Below are 21501 nucleotides of genomic sequence, written 5' to 3'. Positions count from 1 at the left end.
TGCTTATGACCAGTGTTTTGCAGCCTGACTCCAATCCACGTCTAGGGCAGAGTGACAGCTACACTTTGTGAATACCTTCCAGACAGCCACCACACAGGAAGGGCTGGGTGGGACAGGAGAGGCATCTTCATCCATCTGCAAACTGATAATCTTCCTGGGCTGGAAGAGAGGGAGGCGGGCACACTTACATTTGTATAGGCTGTGTCCTGGCCCCAAACACAGGGCTGATTTACCCCCTACTGATGTCTGGAGCCAGGACTGGGATCTAACGGGGTGTTGTGCACTTCTAAGGTTTTTTTTAAGTCACTTCTACATCGAAGACATTTGGAGAATAAGTACTGGGACGCTATTTTAGTACTGGCATAGTACGCACAATAATGTTGGCAAAGTAATTATTGATTCATGCTGTATAGGTCTATAATATATATACAATTTAATATATATTTTTAATTATTCTTTGTGAAGTCTCTTTTTTGGTGTATTTATTGTGTTGCTGGTGTGAGTGTGTTGTGCAAATGCTTTACACGTTGCCTCAGGGGATAAGCCTGACTCTTATGTGCCAAGCAGCCGTGACCGCTGCAGGTAAGAACGGTGGGGCCGGCTGGGGGGGGGAGGGGGAGGCTTCGAGAGATGACTGCAAAGGAAAATTAAATAGATAATTAATTTTCCCTCGTGTTCGCCTCTCAACATCCCCCCAGCCGGTCCAATCGCTCTTACGTGCCAAGCTACCAGAAGGGTGAGGATAGGTTATCTTTGGTGTGTAACTTACTTTCCCTAAATAGAGTGGGGGGTTCTGCCTGGTTTAGGGGAATATCAAACAATAGTTTAGTGAGAATAATTTACCTTCTTGGACATTTGCTGAGAGTCAAGTCAATGGTAGCTCAGTCATGTGCACATTTTACTGAGAACTGATCTAGAGTTGAACACATTAAACTGTATTAACATTTTCAGAATCAATAAATGTCTCCATGCAGCTGGAAAGCTAGTGTTATTTTTATAAAGGCGTAAGAGCTATAATGTTCTCTCTACAAACTTTGGAAGTAATCGAATTTTGCCTCAGTTGATTTTAGCACAATAATGGTTTGAAATATTAGGACTATTTAACATTAAATGGTTTTAAAAATTGATAAAGTTCTCAGTACAGGTTTCCCAAAAACTTGAATTTTCAGGTTATATTTCAATAGCTGCAGAGTGGAACCTTTGGGGGAAAGTAGTGCCTGGCCCTGTACTACTTCATACACCATACAACACTAAAACATGCAACCTGACAGCATTTCATGGGTCCTGCCTCTGAAGACTATGCCATGAACAGGATCTTTTTGGTGACAGGAGACCCTGTGTCTGGTACCTCGGTTCAAGTACTTTGGGCACAAACTTACTGAGGACAATCGCATCTGTTGCATGGCTGAGCAAAACTGCAGCTGAGAGATGACTTCTTCCTGCTCCTGGTCGGACCGAGGAGACCCTTCCACAATGGGGTGGTCAGAGAGGGCCACGTCAACCCACTCGAGGAGGAACCTCAGGGACCCCCGCTGCACCGCCAGCGCCAGCAGCAGCTCCATGGCCATCCGGCGCCCAACATGGCTGCTGCTGGCACCAGGCCTGCTCATCTGCTTCAAGAAGTCGCTGACCTGCGCCAGGCTCTGTTGACCCAGAGGGTGGATACGGTTCTCGCTGGCCAGGGACAGGGGGGGAAGGGAGGCCAGCACAGAGGAGGCTGTGAGCATCACTTCGCTGCAGAGGTCTCCATCCGCGGACTGTCCGGCTAGATGCCAGTGCTCGCGCAAGAGGGAGAAGACCATCCTCAGGCCGGCTTGGACGGCCATCTCAATCAGGACCTCGGCCCCCCTCTGGCCTCCTGTGTTTTGGACCAGGCTGGTGTCCGACCTCAGGCACACCAGGGCGTCCCGCGTCATGGCCGTGTCCACGCGCACCGGTCTGTGGAATTTGCTGGACACAGCATGGAAGATCCTCTGGAGACACAAGAGCCGCTGACGCAGAAAGTCCACGAAGGGCGCGGTCTGGAAGACACGCGAGGCCACATGGAGCTGGCTGCGGAGGAGGGCGGGAACGTACCGCGCCCGCTCCAATGGGCTGCTTGCCTCCTGTTCAAAGTCCAGCAGCTGTGGGCCGAGCAGGTCCTTGGCTGGCAGGGCCACGGGGACCACCTCCTTGCTTCTGAGAAGTTTCTGGTAGAGATGGGACGTGAGCTCCCTGGTAGCGGTGGCGGTGCCATCTTCAGCTGCCCACGAGTTGTTCAAGGCCTCCTGCCACGTGGTCAGTACTTGGGACTGGTACCAAGCCATGGTGTCCTCATTGTACTGCAAGAGAAGAGAAGGGCACAGTTAGGGCATTCATTACACCCCTGAAGCCAGGACATCTTCGATAACTATGAGTATGAGGCGCTGCCCACTCCAGGTTTAAATACAGCTAAAAATCATCTCACGCTTTTAGTAGTAAGCAAGCATGGCCGTGAGCTAAAAACAATTTTCAGGCAAAAATAAGAAGCATTTATCCATATTTTGCGATTCTCGATTGGTGGAAGATTCTATGTAATATCCTGTGTATTCTTTACAGCGCATCTTTTTGCTTTATTACTCACTAAAGAAAAGACAGCTCTAAAATCCTTTTAAAGTCATTTGTTTTTGTTTGTGGAGTTTTAAGCTTACATTTCAAAAGTGGAAAATAACGAATTTTGCTGAATTTCGCACTTTTGTCATCATTCAAACATACAGGACATGATAAAACACTGGCAACAGGGCAGCCCCATTAGAGGACCATATCTCTGAGGAATGTATGATGCTACAACGCAAACATTTACAATGCATGCCTTTACAACACAGTTTTTACATCGCAACATCAACTACAACGCATGATTTTATATTGGGTGCCATCACAATGCATTTTTAGAAACTACATTTACGACACATTCCATTACAACGCATACCATTACAACGCATATTACTTTTAGGGCAACAGTAGGGTAATTGTTGGATAGTGTAGGGGTAAAAATTACTAGTCCCACTCTAGTGAGTGCAACAGTAGGGTAATTGTTGGATAGTGTAGGGGTAAAAATTACTATTTCCACTCCAGCGAGTGGAACAGTAGGGAAGGCGTTAGATAGTGTAAGGGTAAAAATGACTATTCCCACTCCAATGAGTGCAACAGTAGGGTAAGTGTTGGATAGTGTAGGGGTAAAAACTACTATTTCCCATTACTTACCTTATATTGCGTTGTAATGACATGCGTTGTAGTGACATACATTGTAATGACATGCGTTGTGGTGACATGCGATGTAATGGGTGTTGTAATGGCATGCAATGTAAAGGACGTTGTGTTGTAATGACTGTGTTGTAAAGGTAGTGCGATGTAATGACTGCGTTGTAAAGGTTGTTTCCCATCTCTGAGCTGCACCGCACAGAAACTTTCAGTCAATATCACAACACCCCTGGCGTGTTAATTACGTGTGGTGAGATTCACGCAGCCATATTTTCTGATATCAGCTCAAAGTGTATATTTTAAATTCTCAAAACGAGAACTGAATTACTTACACATACAGTTGCACCAGTAGAAAGTATTTTTGTGTGCGAGTAAATTTGCTTTCATTAAGGGTTCCAGTATGCGGATGATATGGAAAGGTGGTGGGCATCGATCAACTTGTGAATTGTTGGGGATTCACATTTTCTTTTGGGGCCCATTTCCACTACAAATGGTTGTAGATTTACTTCTGCCCACTGCAGGGCAGCTTGAAGACTTTAATTGGTTCACATTGAAGATCCCTCTTGTTAGATTTTTGGGTCTCTAGTTGGCAGAGGTAGGTACCTTTAGCCAAAATGAGACCCTTGCCTCTAGTCAGGGTAAGGGGGTACACTCCTAAAATAACCCCTGCTCACCCCCTTGGTAGCTTGGCACGAGCAGGGAGGCTTATCTCAGAGGCAGCATTTGTGAACCCATACAGTAATACAGTGACAACACTACAGATGGCCACCACACCGGTTGTATTATAAAAATACATTTTTTTATATAGACTTAACACAAGACCACAAACAACAAAAATCCACAATAGTGTACTTTTAGAATGGTAGAAATAGCTTAGTTCTCTTTAGATGGTAAATGTGACACTTTACGTTCAATATAACTTAGGATGCGTAACACTATACAAACAGAAGAGTTGCAGGGAAGGTGTTGCGTCAGTTCCCTACATGCAAGAACGGTGATGCATCGGTGTTAGACCTGGCACCATTGGTGTTGGTCTACCTTAATTTCTCGCATTTGTCTCCTCTGTGTTTGTTGGTGTTAGATGCTCTGGGCGCTGTGCCACTACTATTCAGTGCAACAGCCCGAATGCTCCCTATTGTAAATTGACTGAATTGGTATAATCCTAATTGATCCAAGGAACATGATCGGAAAGTCGAATTTAGTAGGCCTGAGCTCCGAATATTAAAGTGCATCTTTTAGTGACGATTATTTTTATATTCTGTGTTTGAAAATACCACTTTTAGGAAGTAGGTATTTTCTTGCCTAAGCCTCCGGTGTGCTCTGCTGTTATGTGTATTGGCTGTCTGGTTTTGGAGGGTCAGGGCAGGCTGAGCACGATCTTGATTGAATAGAGAGATCTGCAGTTGGAGTATGGGGAGTGGTGACCCTTTGATCTGAGCAGGGCTGTGCCTGGCAAGGTGAATGATGGCTCCAACTCTCACCGTGAGTCTGATGGCAGCCCCCCTCTTCCTGAAAGATGGGATGCAGCCTTGTAAACAAAGTGCTCCAGGATGACACCAAACTGGTTCTGTCTAGGTTCAGTGATTTGTGACTTTTTGAGAATAAACACTTTTGGGGTATAAACAGCTGTGCTAAAACCCCTATACGGCGTGTTACTTCCGGATCTCAAGATGAACCTCTGTCCGTGTAACTAGAGGAAAAGAATCTATCTTGCTGAAGCAACTACCCAAAGGCCTGTTTTGAGCTTGCCTCCTGCCGAAGTCTCAGGGACATTAGACTTTACCCCTCAGCCATCCGGAATCCTATTTGAGGGGGATTCTACTCGCAGGTGAGGCCTCTGTTAAGAATTCCAGAGCCTCTGGTTCTACTGAAGGGAAAGCGGGCGGAAAGTCATCGCATGGCTATTGTGGGCCGCCACAGCTGAGGAGCTGTTGCCGCTGAGAGCCCACATTTGCCTGTGTTACCAAAGTCATTGTTATCGCTATTGTGGGCTGCCATAGCTGAGGAACTGTTGCTGCTGAGAGCCCACATTTGCCTGTGTTACCAACGTAATTGTTATCGCTATTGTGGGCCATCGCAGCTGAGGAGCTGTTGCTACTGAGAGCCCACATATCCCTGTGTTACCAAAGTCATTGTTATCACTAATGTGGGCCACCGCAGCAGAGGAGCTGTTGCTGCTGACAGCCCGCATTTGCCTGTGTTACCAACGTAATCGTTATCGCTATTGTGGGTCACCGCAGCTGAGGAGCTGTTGCTGCTGAGAGCCCACATATCCCTGTGCTACCAAAGTCATTGTTATCGCTATTGTGGGCCGCCGCTGCTGAGGAGTTGTTGCCGCTGAGAGCCCGCATTTGCCTGTGTTACCAAAATCATCGCTATCGCTATTGTGGGCCACTGCAGCTGAGGAGTTGTGCCGCTGAGTGCCCGCATTTGCCGTCCTACGAGAATCATCCCAATCGCTATTGTGGGCCGCTGCATTTGAGGAGCTGTGCACCTGAGTGCCCGCATTTGCCGTCCTACGAGAATCATTGCAATCGCTAGTGTGGCCCACTGCAGGTGAAGAGCTTTGCTGCTGAGTGCCCGCACTAGTCACCACTTTGAGGATCTTGATATCCCCTGCGCGTGCCGCTGGGTGCCCGCCTTCAAGCCCTGTCCCAGGATTATTGTGAGTGCATGCCGAGGACTGCTACAGCTGGGAGCTGTGGCCGCTGCGAGTCTGCCTGTCATCATCGTGGCTTCCTTGTGAGGCTGCGTGCCATCCCCCTTTATATCTCAGGTACATTGTGCACCACCGGGTCGCGTGGACCCCGGCCTCGCACTAAGTTCGTTCCACATGCTTTTTGAGTGCCTCTATTGCTTTTGAAGTGAATCTGTAATTATGTGCATTGTGGCTCCTTGAGCGCTTTTAAGCCTCGTGTTCAGTCTATATAAACATAACTATTTTTCTATAACTGCTTGTGGTGTCCTTTTGTAGCGTCTTCCCTGCGTTATTGTGTATGGTCATAAATGCTTCACACACTGCCTCTGAGATAGGTCAGTCTGCTTGTGCTATGTTACCACCTTGTTGAGCAGAGGTTATCAAAGGGTGTAGCCCCCTTACTCTGACTTAGGAAGAAGGGTCCCTATTTGGACCTCGGCGCCAGCCGCTGTCAACTAGAAATCCCCATTTCTAACATTGGTGGTCTGCGGTGAGGATCATGACTTGCATTTATGATCCACATACAATAACTGGTGTACGCTACTAGTGAGTGTAGGCCTAGGCGCAACCACATACGGTTTGATGTTGTTCTATTGTTGATTGTAATTACCAGTTATATCTACAATGGGTAGGCCAACGTCCAATGCTTCAGAGGATCTCATCTTTGAGGAAGACAGGTTAGAAACCTACACTGCCAAACAGCTAAAGTCTTTTTGCAGGCATTCACAGTCCCTGTTGTGGGTCTCTCTAGGAAGGAAGAGTATCAGAAAGCCCTTAAGGCCTGGTTAGAAGTGAGAGAGTCCACTTGGAATGAGGGAAAGAATGCTGGAGGGCAGCAGAATGATGAAGTGGATTTAGTGGGAGGTAAAGCACTTTCCAATCCAGGTACTAGTGTGTCCTCAAAGGGTCTGTCTCCAGAAGAGATGGAGGACAGGGAGAGAGATAGGAGGCATAGTTTGGAGATGGCCAAATTGGAAGGTCAGAAAGGCCTAGAGAGTACAAAGTTGGATATTGAGAATAACAGGCTGGCATTTGAACTTGAGAAAATGAAACTTGAGCATCAGAGAATATAGAGGAAGTTGGAGATGAAGGCTAAGAGTCAAGAGATCTCCCCCTCTGGTGGCAGCATACCTTTAATACCTACTGAGAGTAGAGTTTACATACCCAAGGATGTCATCAAGTAATTCCATAAGAGTGAGGATATTGGGCAATGGTTTGCCGCATATGAGATAGCCGTGGTGTTCCACCGGGTCCCTGAGAAGGATTGGGGAGCGGGGTTGTGGGGACACTTTGTGAGTGATGGGAGGGATACCCTGTTGAATCTGCCTGAAGAGAGGAGGATGGTGTATGCCCATATGAAAGAGGCCTTGATGATACGATATGGGTTGACCCCAGAAATTTACAGGCAGAGATTTAGAGTCTTTAAGAAGTTAGAGGGTACCACTTGGGTTGAATATGTGTCTTTTTTTGCAGAGCAATGGATTGCTGGGTAAAGGGTAGCAAGGTGGAAACTTTTGAGCAATTGTATGATTTGTTTGCATGGAAGCATTTATCTAGTAACTGTTTGCCAGAGTTACACCAGCACCTGATTGATAGCAAGCTAACTTACCCTAGGAAGCTTGCTGAGGAGGCGGACCACTGGGTGAGCACCCAGGTTCGCAAGGGTCCGGTGGGAGACTTCGCCAAAGGTGGGCATGGTCCCCACCAGAGAACCGGGGGGACAGGGGTAAACAGAGGGAGTTCCAGAGAGGGCCCCAAAGTAATTCCCAAGGTTACTAAGGAGTGGTGTCCCAGCCTCCCCCTGAGAAGACACCAGTGCCCCCGTCAGGTAGCCCTGTTCAGAGGGGGCCTCTTACTTGTTTTAAGTGTGGTAAAGTGGGCGACCGGTATTATGATCCCCAGTGTCCCCAGAGTGACTCCAGCGCACCACCCCCCGCGCCCCCACCAGATTGCTAGTGTAGCCCTGGGAGGGGAGGAGATGGGTGCCCAAGGTGGGTGGGATCCCGTAGAATTGACCCTTGTCTCGCTAGGAGACTTTGAGAATGTCCCTAACCCCACACTGCCTTATAACACTAAGAAGTACCGGCAGTGGGTGACCATCAATGGCCATACGGTGGAGGCTCTCAGGAACACCGGAGCTAGTGTGACTGCTGTCAGCTCCAGGTTGGTGTCCAGAGAGCAGGTTGTCCCCCATGCATTCTGCCCCGTAGTGTCTGCAGACAACTCAGAGAGTCAGTGTGAGGTGGCTCAGGTTCCCTTCAAGTGGGGTGGTTGCAAGAACTCTTCAAGTAGCTGTGAGGCCCTCCATGCCTGTAGACTGTTGGGCAATGGTCTAGAGAACTCCCCTTGGGCCACGGTGGGGAGGAAATCTCACTTGAAAATGTTGGGTCTGCCTGAGTGGGCGTGCGCGACCACTCAGTCCTTGGCAGCCAGTCAGGATGTTCAGAAGGACCTGGAGCCTGAAAGTATGACCCAGGCCCCTGCCTTAAAGAGAAGAGGTAGGGGGCATGGGAAACCGGCCCCCATGGTTCCCACGGTCCAGCAGGGCAACAAGTTGCCGAACTGGGGGACCTGCCTGAGTGACCCAGTGGCAGTAGGAAGGGGGGCCCACCAGGGAGGAGTTTTGTGAACAGCAGAGAACGTGTCCTTCTCTTGAAGGGCTGCGGCAACAGGCTGCAGCCCAGGCAGCAGGTGATCAGTCAGGGTCACATCTGATCTATTGTGAGAATGACCTCCTTTATAGCGAGCCTAAGGTTGCTGAGCCTGGGTCAGTCCGTGTGCTGGTGGTACCCAAGTGCTTCAGAGCCTTCCTACTAGGGTTGGCTCATGATGTGCCATTGGCCGGACATCTGGGCCAGACCAAGACCTTCGAAAGGCTGGTCACCCACTTTCATTGGCCCCAGATGTGCAGGAGCTCAGATGCTCACTGCTGGACATGTGAAACTTGCCAGGCAATGGGAAGAGTGGGGGGAAGATCAAGTCCCCACTCCAGCCCTTTCCAGTTGTCAGTACCCCATTCGAGCGAGTGGGCATTGACATTGTGGGGCCCCTGGACCCCAAGACAGCCATGGGCAACAGGTTCATCCTGGTCTTGGTGGACCATGCCACCCGGTACCCTGAAGCCATCCCACTCAGGGCAGTGACAGCCCCTGTGGTGAGACGTGCACTGATGGGGATTTTCTCCTGTGTGGGGTTCCCCAGAGAGGTGGTGTCTGATAGGGGCACTAACTTCATTTCCACATATATGAAGTCCCTGTGGGAGGAGTTTGGGGTAACTTACAAGTTTACGACTCCTTACCACCCCCAAGGTAATGGGCTGATTGAGAGATTCAACCGGACCCTTAAGGGCATGATTATGGGCCTAGAGGAGCCCATGAGGCGTAAGTGGGAAGTCCTCCAGCCATGCCTGCTGTTTGCTTACCGCGAGGTGTCACAGAAGTCCCTGGGGTTCAGTCCCTTTGAACTGCTCTATGGTCATCCGATAAGAGGACCTCTGAGTCTGGTCAAGGAAGGCTGGGAGCAATCTCCCAGGAAACCTCCCCAGGATGTGTTTAGTTACATGCTGGCCTTCAGGAACTAGACTTTGAGTTTCAGAAAACTTGCTGAGACAAATGTGGAAGTCAAAGTCAAACAACAAAAGTGTGGCATGTAGTAAATATGTGAGCACAAGTACAGAGGATAAGTGAATCTTAATAAATCGCATTGGAGTTTTTAAGGAAGCCCTCACTCACCTCCCTGGGTGGTGACATGCTTCATCATCGGGCCCACCAGGAGAAGCCAAATGCCTCCCTGGTGTGCTACAACGCCAGAATACTGCGGAGCTGGGTTTTTTGTGACAGTGATGTAAAAAAGTGTGAGTTTAAAAATGTCAAGGTAGTGTACCACGCAAAAAGTTTATTCAGTGGTCAATCTGACATGGTTAAAAGGTATGTGTGGGAAATTACCAAATAATGTTTTGGATATTTCCGCTTAAAGTGGGGTTGACATGTTTCTGCCCGTTATGTGTAGTTTACTGGGCTTCTTCAGGACTATGTGGAGTGTACCTCGGCGGTGTGGGTGCGCTAAGGCCCACCCTACCAGAGGACGTGAAAGTTAAAATATAGTGTAAAAATTAATAGGTGCGAAAAACAAACCAACAAGTTGTGGGATTTACCTCAGAATTGAGAGGAACCTGTATAGTTTGTTGGGTAAAAGATCCACACCCTATAGGTCTCGGGAGCGGGGTGGAGGCGGCAATGGCACACCGCCCCAATGCCTGGCACCCGCTCAGCACCTGGGAACACCCTCGACCGGACCCACGAGGTAATGCACATTCGGGAATGCACGCCATCCGGGAGGCTGCAGGTTTTTGAGGTTTCATGAAAAGTCTGAGACGCTTCCTTGAAGGAAGAATATCGCCAGAATCCGGCACATTTCGATCTCTCTATACATCTACAGTGGCGGCGGACCACTAAGCAGCTTTTAGACTCGCCTATGGACAAAGATTGAAACCCTGACGGAGCACAAAAAGCATTTGTTCGCTATATCTTCTTTGGAAATTTGCCTTCCCTTCGTAATCTATGGTGATGCTCGTCTGTTTTTAGACTCGCCTATGGACGAGATTGAAACCCTGACGGAGCACAAAAAGCATTCGTTTGCTGTATCTTTTTTGAAAATTCGCCTTCCCTTCATAATCTGTGGCGATGCTCGTCTGAATGATCACGAGCTTTCCGGTGCCTGCTGTTGCAATTTTGAAGTTTCTATCACGAGTCCTGGATTGAATCCTCGGTAAACGTGGGATCTTTCCTGAATACGACAGCTGTGTCGTGTTTGAATTGTGTTGCTGTTCTGATATTTTCCTGTCCCCTCATTTCCCACTGTTGAATGACCTGATGAAGGTGTGGCTGTAGATCTGGCTCGGCACCGAAACGCGCGTTGCCGTTGTTTTACTCTATCCTGCAACTACGATATCTGGTCCCCAGTTTGCAACTGGGAAGACGCCGCAGGACAGTATAGTGTGCTACACTTGAAATCTTTTTATGGATAAGTGACGAATTATGTGATGGATATATGGGTATGTTTGCTGGAATGTGTTTGGGGAGGATGAGGAGAATGTTATTAAGAGTTGTTGAGTGAATGAAAGATTTTTGGTTTGTGTGGGACGGTTTCGTTTTGATCTGTGAATATGGTTATCTGTGTTCTCTTTTATGATGGAATTAATTATCTGTTTGTGATGAATTTAATAAATAAAACTTGTATTTTTCTATTTTGTTGTTCTGTTAATTGTGTGGGCTGGCTATGCATTGTGGTGAGCTCAATTCTGCTATGTATGGATATTGGACTCTATGGGAGCCATTTGTGTCAATCAGAAGGGGCAGACATTTCTGCTTGTGGTTGGTTCTGTTTTCCCCTGTTGGTCTTGCCCTGATCAGTTTTCAGGGGCCCCTACTTATTATTGATATGGAAGTTACAGCGGCAGACGCAACTGGGCGTCCGCCCTGCCAGCTCTTCTACACACAGGTGGATTTGAGAAACCATCCTGCTCTAAAGGAGCAAAATGTCAAGAATTAAGTTTGAAAAGAAGACACCAACAATCAAAAAACACTCTTCTACGTGAACTAGACAAAAAAGAAAGTTGGTTGTGTGTCAGCAAAGCTCACACAACCAGTGCACAAACTGCTCTGCCAACTAACCCTGGTACGTGGTAATTACCAAAGGGTACTTGAGAAAATGAAAGAAATGGTCAGATATATGGCTAACTTGGCCAGAAGAAGTAAACTGCTGCCAGTTCTCCAAAGCATCACCGCCAGGGAAGCCTGGCTGCACCTTGGGGGTGCCCAGTAAAGGGACCATCTCACAGGGAAAGCCAGGACGGGTTCCCCAGTGGTACAGCGCTGGAACGCCCCAGGGTAACCACGCGCTCTATAAATCCATCATTCATTCATTCATTCATTCATTCAAAGCTCTGTTCGTTCAGGTCCTCTAAGTGCTAAGCGCAGTGGCCTTCCCCGTCAACCTTTGACCCCTGAGGGTGGAGGTGACAGCAAGGTGCCCTCAGCAGCAGGTACTCAAGGCATGTCTATGTGCACCCAGGCCCAGGGAGGTGCTTCGAGGAGGGCGGGTGCTGCAGCGCCCTCCAGCGTCCTCGGAGCTGAACGTCACATTATAGACCTCTGAACCTCGCCGGTTCGCCCGAAGGCCCCTTCACACCTGCGGCTCCGCATTCTTTGCACTCATGTTTACTTCTGCTCTCAAAACCGCGCTTATTCTAAACTTTGTTTCCAGTTTTAAGTGAACCGCAAACAACGAGTGACCCTGGGCCCATCGCTCCAGCCCGTAAGAGTGGAGATGTGAACAGGCGTAAAGCGATAGGTCATTTTGTGTTGAGTATCAAACGTGCTGATAACTGTAATGAGATGTACATTCGCGGAACACGCAGCGGTGTGCGCTGCCTCGGCCCGGGCCATGGACAGGGTTCGGTCCCAGGGGCCCCCCGCGCACTCCGGCACTGCGCCCGTGCTGGAGACGCGAGCGCGCCCCTCTCCTGCACCCTGGACGTGGTTCAAATATATCACAGAAGCGCATCCGCCCCTCCGATCATCTCTCGCCCCCCACCCCCCCCACACACTCCTCCGCCTCTTACCGGCTCCTGCCCCTGGTGGTCCCGGCTGCGGCTCTGCTCCCCGGCTGGCCTTGGACCCGACGCGCTCCAGAACCGGGGGAGCCGGGGATTGTGAGCTCAGCGGCGTTCCAGGCCTGGTGGCCATGGAGCAGGGAGAGCACGCAGGGGCCCCGAGGGGCGCCGAGCAGCGCCGAGACACAGGATCATAGTGTGGCCAAGGGTGAAGGGGCTGCGAGGTCAGTGCACATCCCAGCCCTGCTTTCCATGGAGCAGTGAGTGAATACAGGGGCCACAGGGGCCCCGAGCAGCGCTGAGACACAGGACTAGGGACCAGTGTGCCCAGGATCACAGTGTGCTCAAGGGTGGAGGGGCTGCGAGGTCAGGGCACACCCCACCCCTTCTGTCCATGGAGCAGTGAGTGAACTCAGGGGCCCACAAGGGCCCCGAGCAGCGCCGAGACACAGGACTAGGGGCCAGTGTGCCCAAGATCACACTGTGCCCAAGGGTGGAGAGACTGTGAGCTCAGCCGCGTTCCAGACCAGGCGGCCATGGAGCAGGGAGAGCACGCAGGGGCCCGGAGCAGGGAGAGCAAGCAGGGGCCCGGAGCAGGCGCTGAGACACACAGGGCTAGGGGCCAGTGTGCACAGGATCACACTGTGTCCAAGGGTGGAGAGACTGTGAGCTCAGCCGCGTTCCAGACCAGGCGGCCATGGAGCAGGGAGAGCACACAGGGGCCCCAAGAAGCACGGAGACACAGGATTAGGGGGCCCTGTGCACAGGATCACAGTGTGTCCAAACGTGCACACAGATTAGGCAGAGGAAGGACTGAGAGCTCAGTGCACATTCCAGGCCTGGGGTTCTAGGTGAGGTGTGCAGTGAGTGAACACAGGGGCCCACATCAGCACTGAGACACAGAACTCGGGCCTAGAGGGGGTCTGTGCACAGAATCACAGAGTGGCCAGAGGAGGTATTTGAGCTCAGTGCTGAAGTGTTCCGCGCAGCCGAAGCGATGGGTCGATTCCGAGGTGCGGCAAAGCTGCTTGGAGAGCTCCTTCGCTATCGTTGAGGATACTGTTGACGAGAGCTTGTGATGCGAAGTCTGGCGTCATGGATGCGTTGCGCAGTCAATCAATCAATCAATCAATCAAAGCATTTATATAGCGCACTACTCACCCGGAGGGTCTCAAGGCGCTTGGGGATGGGTGGTCCGCTACTGCTCGAACAGCCAGGTCTTCAGCTTCTTCCTGAAGGAGAGGTGGTCCTGGGTCAGGCGAAGGTCGGTCGGGAGGGAGTTCCATGTCTTGGCGGCGAGGTAGGAGAAGGACCTACCTCCTGTTGTCGCTCTTCGGATGCGGGGGACGGCGGCGAGGGCGTGGCCGGTCGATCAAAGCTGGCGTTTGGGAGCGTAGAAGTTGAGGCGGCTGTTGAGGTTTCCTGGGCCTTGGTTGTGTAGGGCTTTGTGTGCGTGGGTGAGGAGACGGAAGGTGATTCTCTTGTTGACCGGGAGCCAGTGCATGTCTCTCAGGTGTCCGGAGATGTGGCTGTGTCGGGGGATGTCGAGGATGAGTCTTGCTGAGGCGTTCTGGATCCGCTGGAGTCTCTTCTGGAGTTTGGCAGTGGTTCCGGCGTAGAGGGAGTTGCCGTAGTCCAGTCGGCTGGTGACGAGGGCCTGGGTGACGGTCTTCCTGGTCTCGGTGGGGATCCACCGGAAGATCTTACGTAGCATGCGCAGGATGTTGAAGCATGACGAGGAGACGGCGTTGATTTGTCTGGTCATGGAGAGGGAGGAGTCCAGGATGAAGCCCAGGTTGCGTGCGTGGTCTGTTGGTTTGGGTGCGCTGCCCAGGGCGGGGGGCCACCAGGAGTCGTCCCAGGCGGAGGGCGAGGAGCCCAGGATGAGAACTTCCGTCTTGTCTGAGTTCAGTTTCAGGCAGCTGTTCATCATCCACTTGGCTACGTCTGTCATCCCTTCGTGTAGGTTGGCTCTGGCGGTGGCAGATTGCGAGAGGTCGAGGGATCCGTTCGTCTCGAGAAAGGCGGCCAGCTGCTTGTTGACGATCTTCTCAATGACTTTGGCTGGAAACGGGAGGAGCGAGATGGGGCGGTAGTTTTTGAGTTCGGTGGGGTCCGCTGATGGTTTCTTCAGTAGAGCGCTGAGTTCGGCGTGCTTCCAGCTCTCCGGGAAGGTAGCGGTGTCGAAGGAGGTGTTGATGATGTCCCGCAGATGGGGTGCGATGACAGCGTCGGCCTTGTTGAAGACGTGCTGCGGGCAAGGGTCGGTCGGAGATCCGGAGTGAATGGAGTTCATCGTGCGGCTGGTGTCTTCGGTGCTGATCGGGGTCCAGGCGCGGAGGGTGGTGGTGGGGGGCGTTGGTGCGGTCGTGGGGTGCGTCGGTTGTGTGCTGAAGCTGTTGTGTATGTCTGCGATCTTGTTGTGGAAGTAGGAGGCGAGGGAGTTGCAGAGGTCTTGTGATGGGGTGATGTCGTTGTTTCCGGCGTTGGGGTTGGAGAGCTCTTTAACGATGTTGAAGAGTTCCTTGCTGTTGTGTGCGTTGTTGTCCAGTCGTTCCTTGAATGCTGTTTTCTTGGTGGCGTGGATCAGTTGGTGGTGTTTTCGGGTGGCGAGCTTGAGGGTGGTCATGTTGTCTGGTGTTGGGTCTCTGCCCCAGTCGGGGTGATGTATCGATTCCGAAGTGCTGCAAGGCTGCAATATGGAGTCTAGCAAGGCCATTGAGGCTGCCATCGATGAGGGATGTGAAGGTCTGCGGCGAGGATGTGCAACACGCTGCGGTTCCCAAGAGGCTGCGGAGGTGATGAGGGTCTTTTCAACTGGTCCAAGTGGTGATGCGTCGGTTCTGCTCGGAGTTGCACTGCTGGATCCACAGAGGCTGGCAGACCACCGTAGGCCCACTCCCAAGGGTCCAGCATCATCATCATTTAACAGGGTAGACTCACAGATGGTAGAGTCCAGGTGCAGGGTTCAAGGCTGTTGGAGCCTTCTCTCCCTGATGCTCTAGAGACGATAGGCAAGCCAACTAGCCCTTGGAGGCGCTCTGGGGTCCTGGATTCAACAGATGCAGGTCCAGTCCTTTTCAGCCAGGCAAGATTGCAGCCAGCAGCAGGTCAGCACAGCAGGGCAGGAGTCCAGGAAGGCAGCAGTCCAGCAGGGAAGCAGTTCAGCTTCAGCAGGGCAGCACTCCAGCAGGGAAGCACTCCAGCAGCGAAGCAGTACAGCAGGGCAGCACTCCTTCAGAGCAGCACTCCAGCAGGGAAGCACTCCAGCAGCGAAGCAGTACAGCAGGGCAGCAGTCCTTCAGAGCAGCACTCCAGCAGGGCAGCACTCCAGCAGCGAAGCAGTCCAGCAGCGAGGCAGTCCAGCAGCGAAGCAGTCCAGCAGGGAAGCAGTCCAGCAGGGAAGCAGTCCTTCAGAGCAGCACTCCAGCAGAGTGGCAGTCTTTCAGCAGCCTAGCATCCTTCTTCCTGGCAGAGTATCTACAGGTCCAGATGTGCACTTAGTTGGTGTCGGAGATGCAATATTTATACCTGGTGCCCTTCCTCTGGAAAGTGAGAAAACGTCTAGTAATTCCCCTTGAAGTTCCCAGGCATTCTGCATTCCCTGTCCTGGCACCTGACTAACAGCAGGAGTTAGGGAGCCCTTTGTGTGGAGGCAGGACACAGCCTATTCAAGTGCAAGTAGGGATGGGCCCAGTTCCACCTTCCCATCCTGACGTTGATGGCCCAGCTAGGCACACCTAAGTTTTCTAGTATGTGTGGCTGTCTAGGAGGAATATACAAAGCCCAAGTGTCAGCTACACCCAGTCAATTGACCCTGAGACGACAGGCCACAGACACTACATTACACCCTACCCTCTGGGCTGTCCAGGGCCTACCCTAGGGAGGACTTATATGTATTAAAACGGAAGGTTTGGACCTGGTAAAAGGTTTTTTTGCAACATTGAAATGGCAGGCCTGAGACCTGTTGAAAGTGCTACGTCAGTGGGTGGCACAATCAGTGGGGCAGGCCCCCTTGTAGCATTTAATTTACAGGCCCTGGGAATATGTAGATCACTTTACTAGGCACATATAAAAACATTAAATAATCCAGTTGGGCATGAGCCAATGTTGCCATGTTTTGAGGAGTGAGCACGAGCACATTTGCACCGATCAGCACTGATAAAATGTATAGAGTCCTGAGGCAGCCAAAACGAGATCAGCAAACATGGAAAACTAAGGCAAAACGTTTGGGGGGGGACTACTTTAAGGCTGACCGGTCTACAGCAATGCAACAAGACACCTTGCTGCTCTGAACTGCAAAGTGTGAAAGGGAGAGACATGGTACATTCCTGTCCTTCCCTTGCTCTGCCGCATCCAGGGCAGCCTGCCTCCATCGAAGGCACCTTGGCACTGTGGTGCAAGGTGCCTGTGTTGAAGGCAGGATTACTTTTGTGCAGCGCTATTACAGGCAGAACTGCTTAATTCAGCTTTTTTGGACACCTTCCTGCACAAAAACAATCCTAAGAGGCAATATCCTCTTTCTTTTTTTGCTGAGGATGCAACACGGAGTAATACAGATAGAGCTCCTCTTTGTGCATCTGGTGGGAAGGCGTACAATTCTGATGCATTCCCAGGTCTACCAGCGTTGGAAATCTGGGAATGAGTTAGAATGCGTGGCTGGATACGTGGGGGATGTACGTCGTTACAACGCATGCTTTTACAACGCATGCCTTTACGATGCAACTTTTACAACACAAGTCGTTACAACGACTTGCGTTGGGGGGCGCTAGATAGTGAATAGTTTAATTTACTATTCCAACTCCAGTCCCCGTGGATTGTAGGGAAGGTGTTGGATAGTCAATTAAAACTATTCTCTATCCTAGAGCGCCCCCCAGCGCAAGTCGTTGTAATGACTTGCGTTGTAATGGTTGCGTTGTAAAGGTACTGCGTTGTAAAAGTTGCGTTGTAAACGCTGTTCCTCATACGTGGGAAGATCCAAGCCCACCCATATAATGCCTCCACTCCGCAGTGCAACGTAAGGCCTTACGCCAGATTCACCAAGTCATGCAGGGCCGCGTAGGATGGCCTTCCGTGGCTTGGTAAATCTGATTCTAGGTATCGCGTCGCTCTGCATCACCATGCGTGGTTCAAGGGTGATGCAAAACAATGTTAAATCTGCCCGAGTGTGTGATTTTTCCATCTAAAACCCTATAAAAATGATATTTTTAATATGTGGGCCGAGGTTTTTGCACTTGCCGAGAGAGTAGGTTCTCTGTTAGTCTGTCTATTTATTTATAATTTGACTTTCTCTGTCTCTTAAACTGAGTAGACTCTGTGCTAGTGTGTTTTCTTACTTTAATTATACTTGCTTGATTTCCGAACTGTGGAAACATTATGGAAGGGGTGTGGCGCAGCGGGCAGGGCAACTGATGCTGAACGCTGGGGATCACGGTTCAATCGCCGGCAAGGGTCTGCCCAGCACCATGTGACTCTGAGCAATGGCTTGCTTAATTTTCCCGATGGCCCCCAGCGATGGGAAACCTACAGATAGCTGTGCGCTTTACAGATACAGGATTATTATTATTATTATTATTATTATGCCAGTCTGCCATTTGATTAAGAGTTGGCCCGAGCCCAATGCATTTGGGGAAGCCCATATGTCAATCCTTTTATTGAAATCTATTTTGATTCTGGGTGATTATTTGCTTTAGAGATTATGTTAATCTTCTTCTGCATTTTGATTTTCAATTATATTGATTGACATTTAATTGCTGATTCCACATGATTTACCTAGCACATTTTTGCTTTCTGAATGAATTTGATTTTGAATAAACCTGTATTGTTTTGACTTGAATTCTTGTCTTTTGGAGGTTTCATTTACTGCCATTGAACATAGTCTCATGAAGACTCCGACAGTCCCGATCCGATGTCTCAACCCTCTTGATTATTTTAATTAGAATGTTGACACAAATAACCCACTGGAGACAGCTGAGTTCAACATTCCAGGCCTGGTGTCATATGTGGAACATTCACTGTAAGCACACAGGGGCAGGGCTACAGACAAACACTGTGAGGAGACTGCATCTAAGGGGCCTGGTGTACAGGTCCCAGTGGGACTAAGTAGGGCAGAGATTGGCCAAGAGAGGCATAGTGTGCCCAGCTAGGCATTCCAGGCCTGTTGGTCTAGGTGGAATGTTCACTGTATGCACACAAGGGCCCAGCTATAGTAAAACACTGTGAGAGGGAACTCTATCTAAGGGGTCCTGCTATTCAGAGATCCATTGGGATAACGCTGTGGTAGAGAAGTTGCCCACCTGAGACATATTGACCTCATTTAAACATTCCAGGCCTGTTATCCTAGGCAGAAAGTCCACTGTGTGCAAACAAAGGCCCAGTTGCAGAAAAACGCTGTGAGTGGGGATGGACTTATTCCAAGGACCCTCTAAGGCCTACAGTGGGGCCAAGCATGCACGCAGAGGGCCCAGAGAAGGGACTCTGAGCTCAGCCAGACATTCCAGGCCTGTGGTTGCGGATGGAATGTTCACTGTTTGCATGCAGGGACCACGCTACAGAGAAACACTGTGAGTGGGGATGGACTCATTCCAAGGACCCTCTAAGGCCTACAGTGGGGCCAAGCATGCACGCAGAGGGCCCAGAGAAGGGACTCTGAGCTCAGCCAGACATTCCAGGCCTGTGGTTGCGGATGGAATGTTCACTGTTTGCATGCAGGGACCACGGTACAGAGAAACACTGTGAGTGGGGACGGACTCATTCCACGGGGCCTCTATGGGGCTACAGTGGGGCCAAGCATGCACACAGAGGGCCCAGAGAAGGGCCTCTGAGCTCAGCCAGACATTCCAGGCCTGTGGTTGCGCATGGAATGTTCACTGTTTGCATGCAGGGACCATGCTACAGAGAAACACTGAGAGAGGATACGCATTCCAGGGGACCCTTTTATTCAGGGCTGCAGTGATGCTCCCTTACAAGATTAATGTTTGAAGGACCAATGTTGTCTTTATATTTATTAGGGTAAAAGAGGATGATGAGAACATATAATATTAATAATGATCGTTTTTTTATATAGCAAATGATGTTACTATCACTCAATATAATGGTAATTGGTTTTCCAAACTTGGTAGCACTTCATACTATGCTTTTGACATTTCTAAATGCTTCCAGCAATAGATGTTATTTGTATGCACTTTCATGGTTTTCAACTTATCGAACTCAGAAGGATGGAAGCCTGAGCCTGCCATGCTCAGATTCAATCCGCGACCTCCAGATTGCTGCAGGTGTCAGCAGTGAATGTCTGTTACCAGAACCCTCTTGCCCACCATGTAGGCTGGCCTGTATATCTCAGTTTCTATAGGTTGCTGTGCATTATAGCTGTCTGTGCTGGCTAGGCCGCTGAAGGAAGGGGCAGCATGGAGATATCATGGGTGGACCATTGCGCTCCCAGTGACGTGGGTGAGGCAGCGAGGAGGGCCGGGGACACGTGCAGTAGGGGGGACCTCATGGGTGGTCAACGGCTGCACGGTCCCAGATGTATCATAGGTTTGCGTTGCGCGTGCATCACACAGTGTGATTCAAGGACAACACAATCTTTATGTCAGATTTACCAAGCCGTGCGAGGCCTCCTTGCGTAGCCCGGAGTGGCGTGGCACAGGCCGCTGCCTGGCGGTACTCTGCCCCAGGGCGGCGTCCCATGGGTGGAGCGTGGGTGTTCCCGCACATCCACCCATGGATTTTGGTGCATTCTCAGATTTAAGAAGACAGGTTGACCTGGGACGTGTCAAAATGAGACGCCTTCTGACAGAGGTGCGATGAGAAGAAATATCTTTATTTCACTTCGTTTTTTCCTCTTTCGAAAGAAGAAACGCCTCTAAGGATTGTTTTTGCGCAGGAAGGTGTCCATTCCTGTCCTACAATAATCCTGCCTTCATTGCAGGCACCCTTGCACCCTGACGCAAGGGGGCCTGTGTTGGTGCCAGGCTGCAATGAGTGGCCCGGCGCAGAGAGCAAACAGGAACGCACCCAATGTTAGTAAAGGGGTGTGCAGGAGACTGGCTTAGTATATATATATGGTGCACATCTATTTAAGTGAGGCAATGTGCACTAATCCAGGCAACCCTGATGGGGATTTTAGTGGTGTTTGATAACCTTTGAAAGCTTTAAAAGTGGGATCTGTGGAGAGCAGCCTTCAGGCTTATCTTGAAGGAGGGTTAAGCAGCTTGTTTTACTAGTTCTAATTATGTAGTGTAGGTTAAAGGAAAAATAACCACACAGCGTATACATAAAAATAGGTCTATTTATTACACAACTCTCGCTAAGCCATTGGTGTATCTCCTACACAGAGATATAAACACATATACACAACTAGCAGCCCGTCCCGACCTTGTCCGGAAGCAATCAGGCTTCCCAGACCCCCGCCCGCCCCGACATTGTGCAGCAGCCCGGACCCCCGCCCGCCCTGACATTGTCAAGCAGCTCGGGCCCCTACCCGCCCCGTCCCTCGCCTGCCCCGACCCCGACTGCCCGGAGCCTTTCCTCAGCCGCCTCTCCTCCCCCGCGCTCCTCATTTCACCGCTCCGCCACTCCTCGCCGCTTACCGCTCCTCCCGCCTGTCCGCCGGTCCACACCGCCATTCCGCCGTTTGTCACTGCTCCTCCCCCGCTCCTCTTCCGCTCCTGCACGCCGCTCCTCCCCGCGCTCCTGATGTCACCACGCAGGTCGCGGCTGGCGCTACTTGCAAGGGACTACTTTTTTTTGTCGTCAATTTTTTAAATAACGTATATTTTTTTATTTATATATCCTATGTCCATCTGCACACCCTGACGATTACAATGATGTATTGGGTGTGTGGATTGGCGCTGTGGTTCCCGAGTTTACCCACCTCAAAGGTGCAAAGTTCTTCCTTTATTATAGTAGTATAGATAATACTTCAATTACAAATAGGTAAGTAAGCACAAACTACAGTGCCTCCGGGGGC

General features: G+C 50.5%; 1 protein-coding gene across 1 annotated transcript in view; it reads right to left on the bottom strand.

Moving 5' to 3' along the window:
• The window catches only part of LOC147725878 (putative E3 ubiquitin-protein ligase HERC1), a 1064842-nt gene that overhangs the window by 1018033 nt on the left and 25308 nt on the right, over positions 1 to 21501 (bottom strand). The window contains exon 2 of the mRNA XM_086963380.1: positions 1380 to 2321. Within this exon, the coding sequence (XP_086819506.1) occupies positions 1380 to 2306 (927 nt within the window). The 5' untranslated portion in view covers positions 2307 to 2321. The remainder of the gene's footprint in view (positions 1 to 1379; positions 2322 to 21501) is intronic.

The sequence above is a fragment of the Lissotriton vulgaris genome, chromosome 3_1, assembly GCF_964263255.1.
Source record: "Lissotriton vulgaris chromosome 3_1, aLisVul1.2, whole genome shotgun sequence".
NCBI lineage: Eukaryota > Metazoa > Chordata > Amphibia > Caudata > Salamandridae > Lissotriton > Lissotriton vulgaris.
The sequence above is the reverse complement of the archived record's forward strand: the minus strand, read 5'-3'. Positions and strand labels throughout refer to the sequence as shown.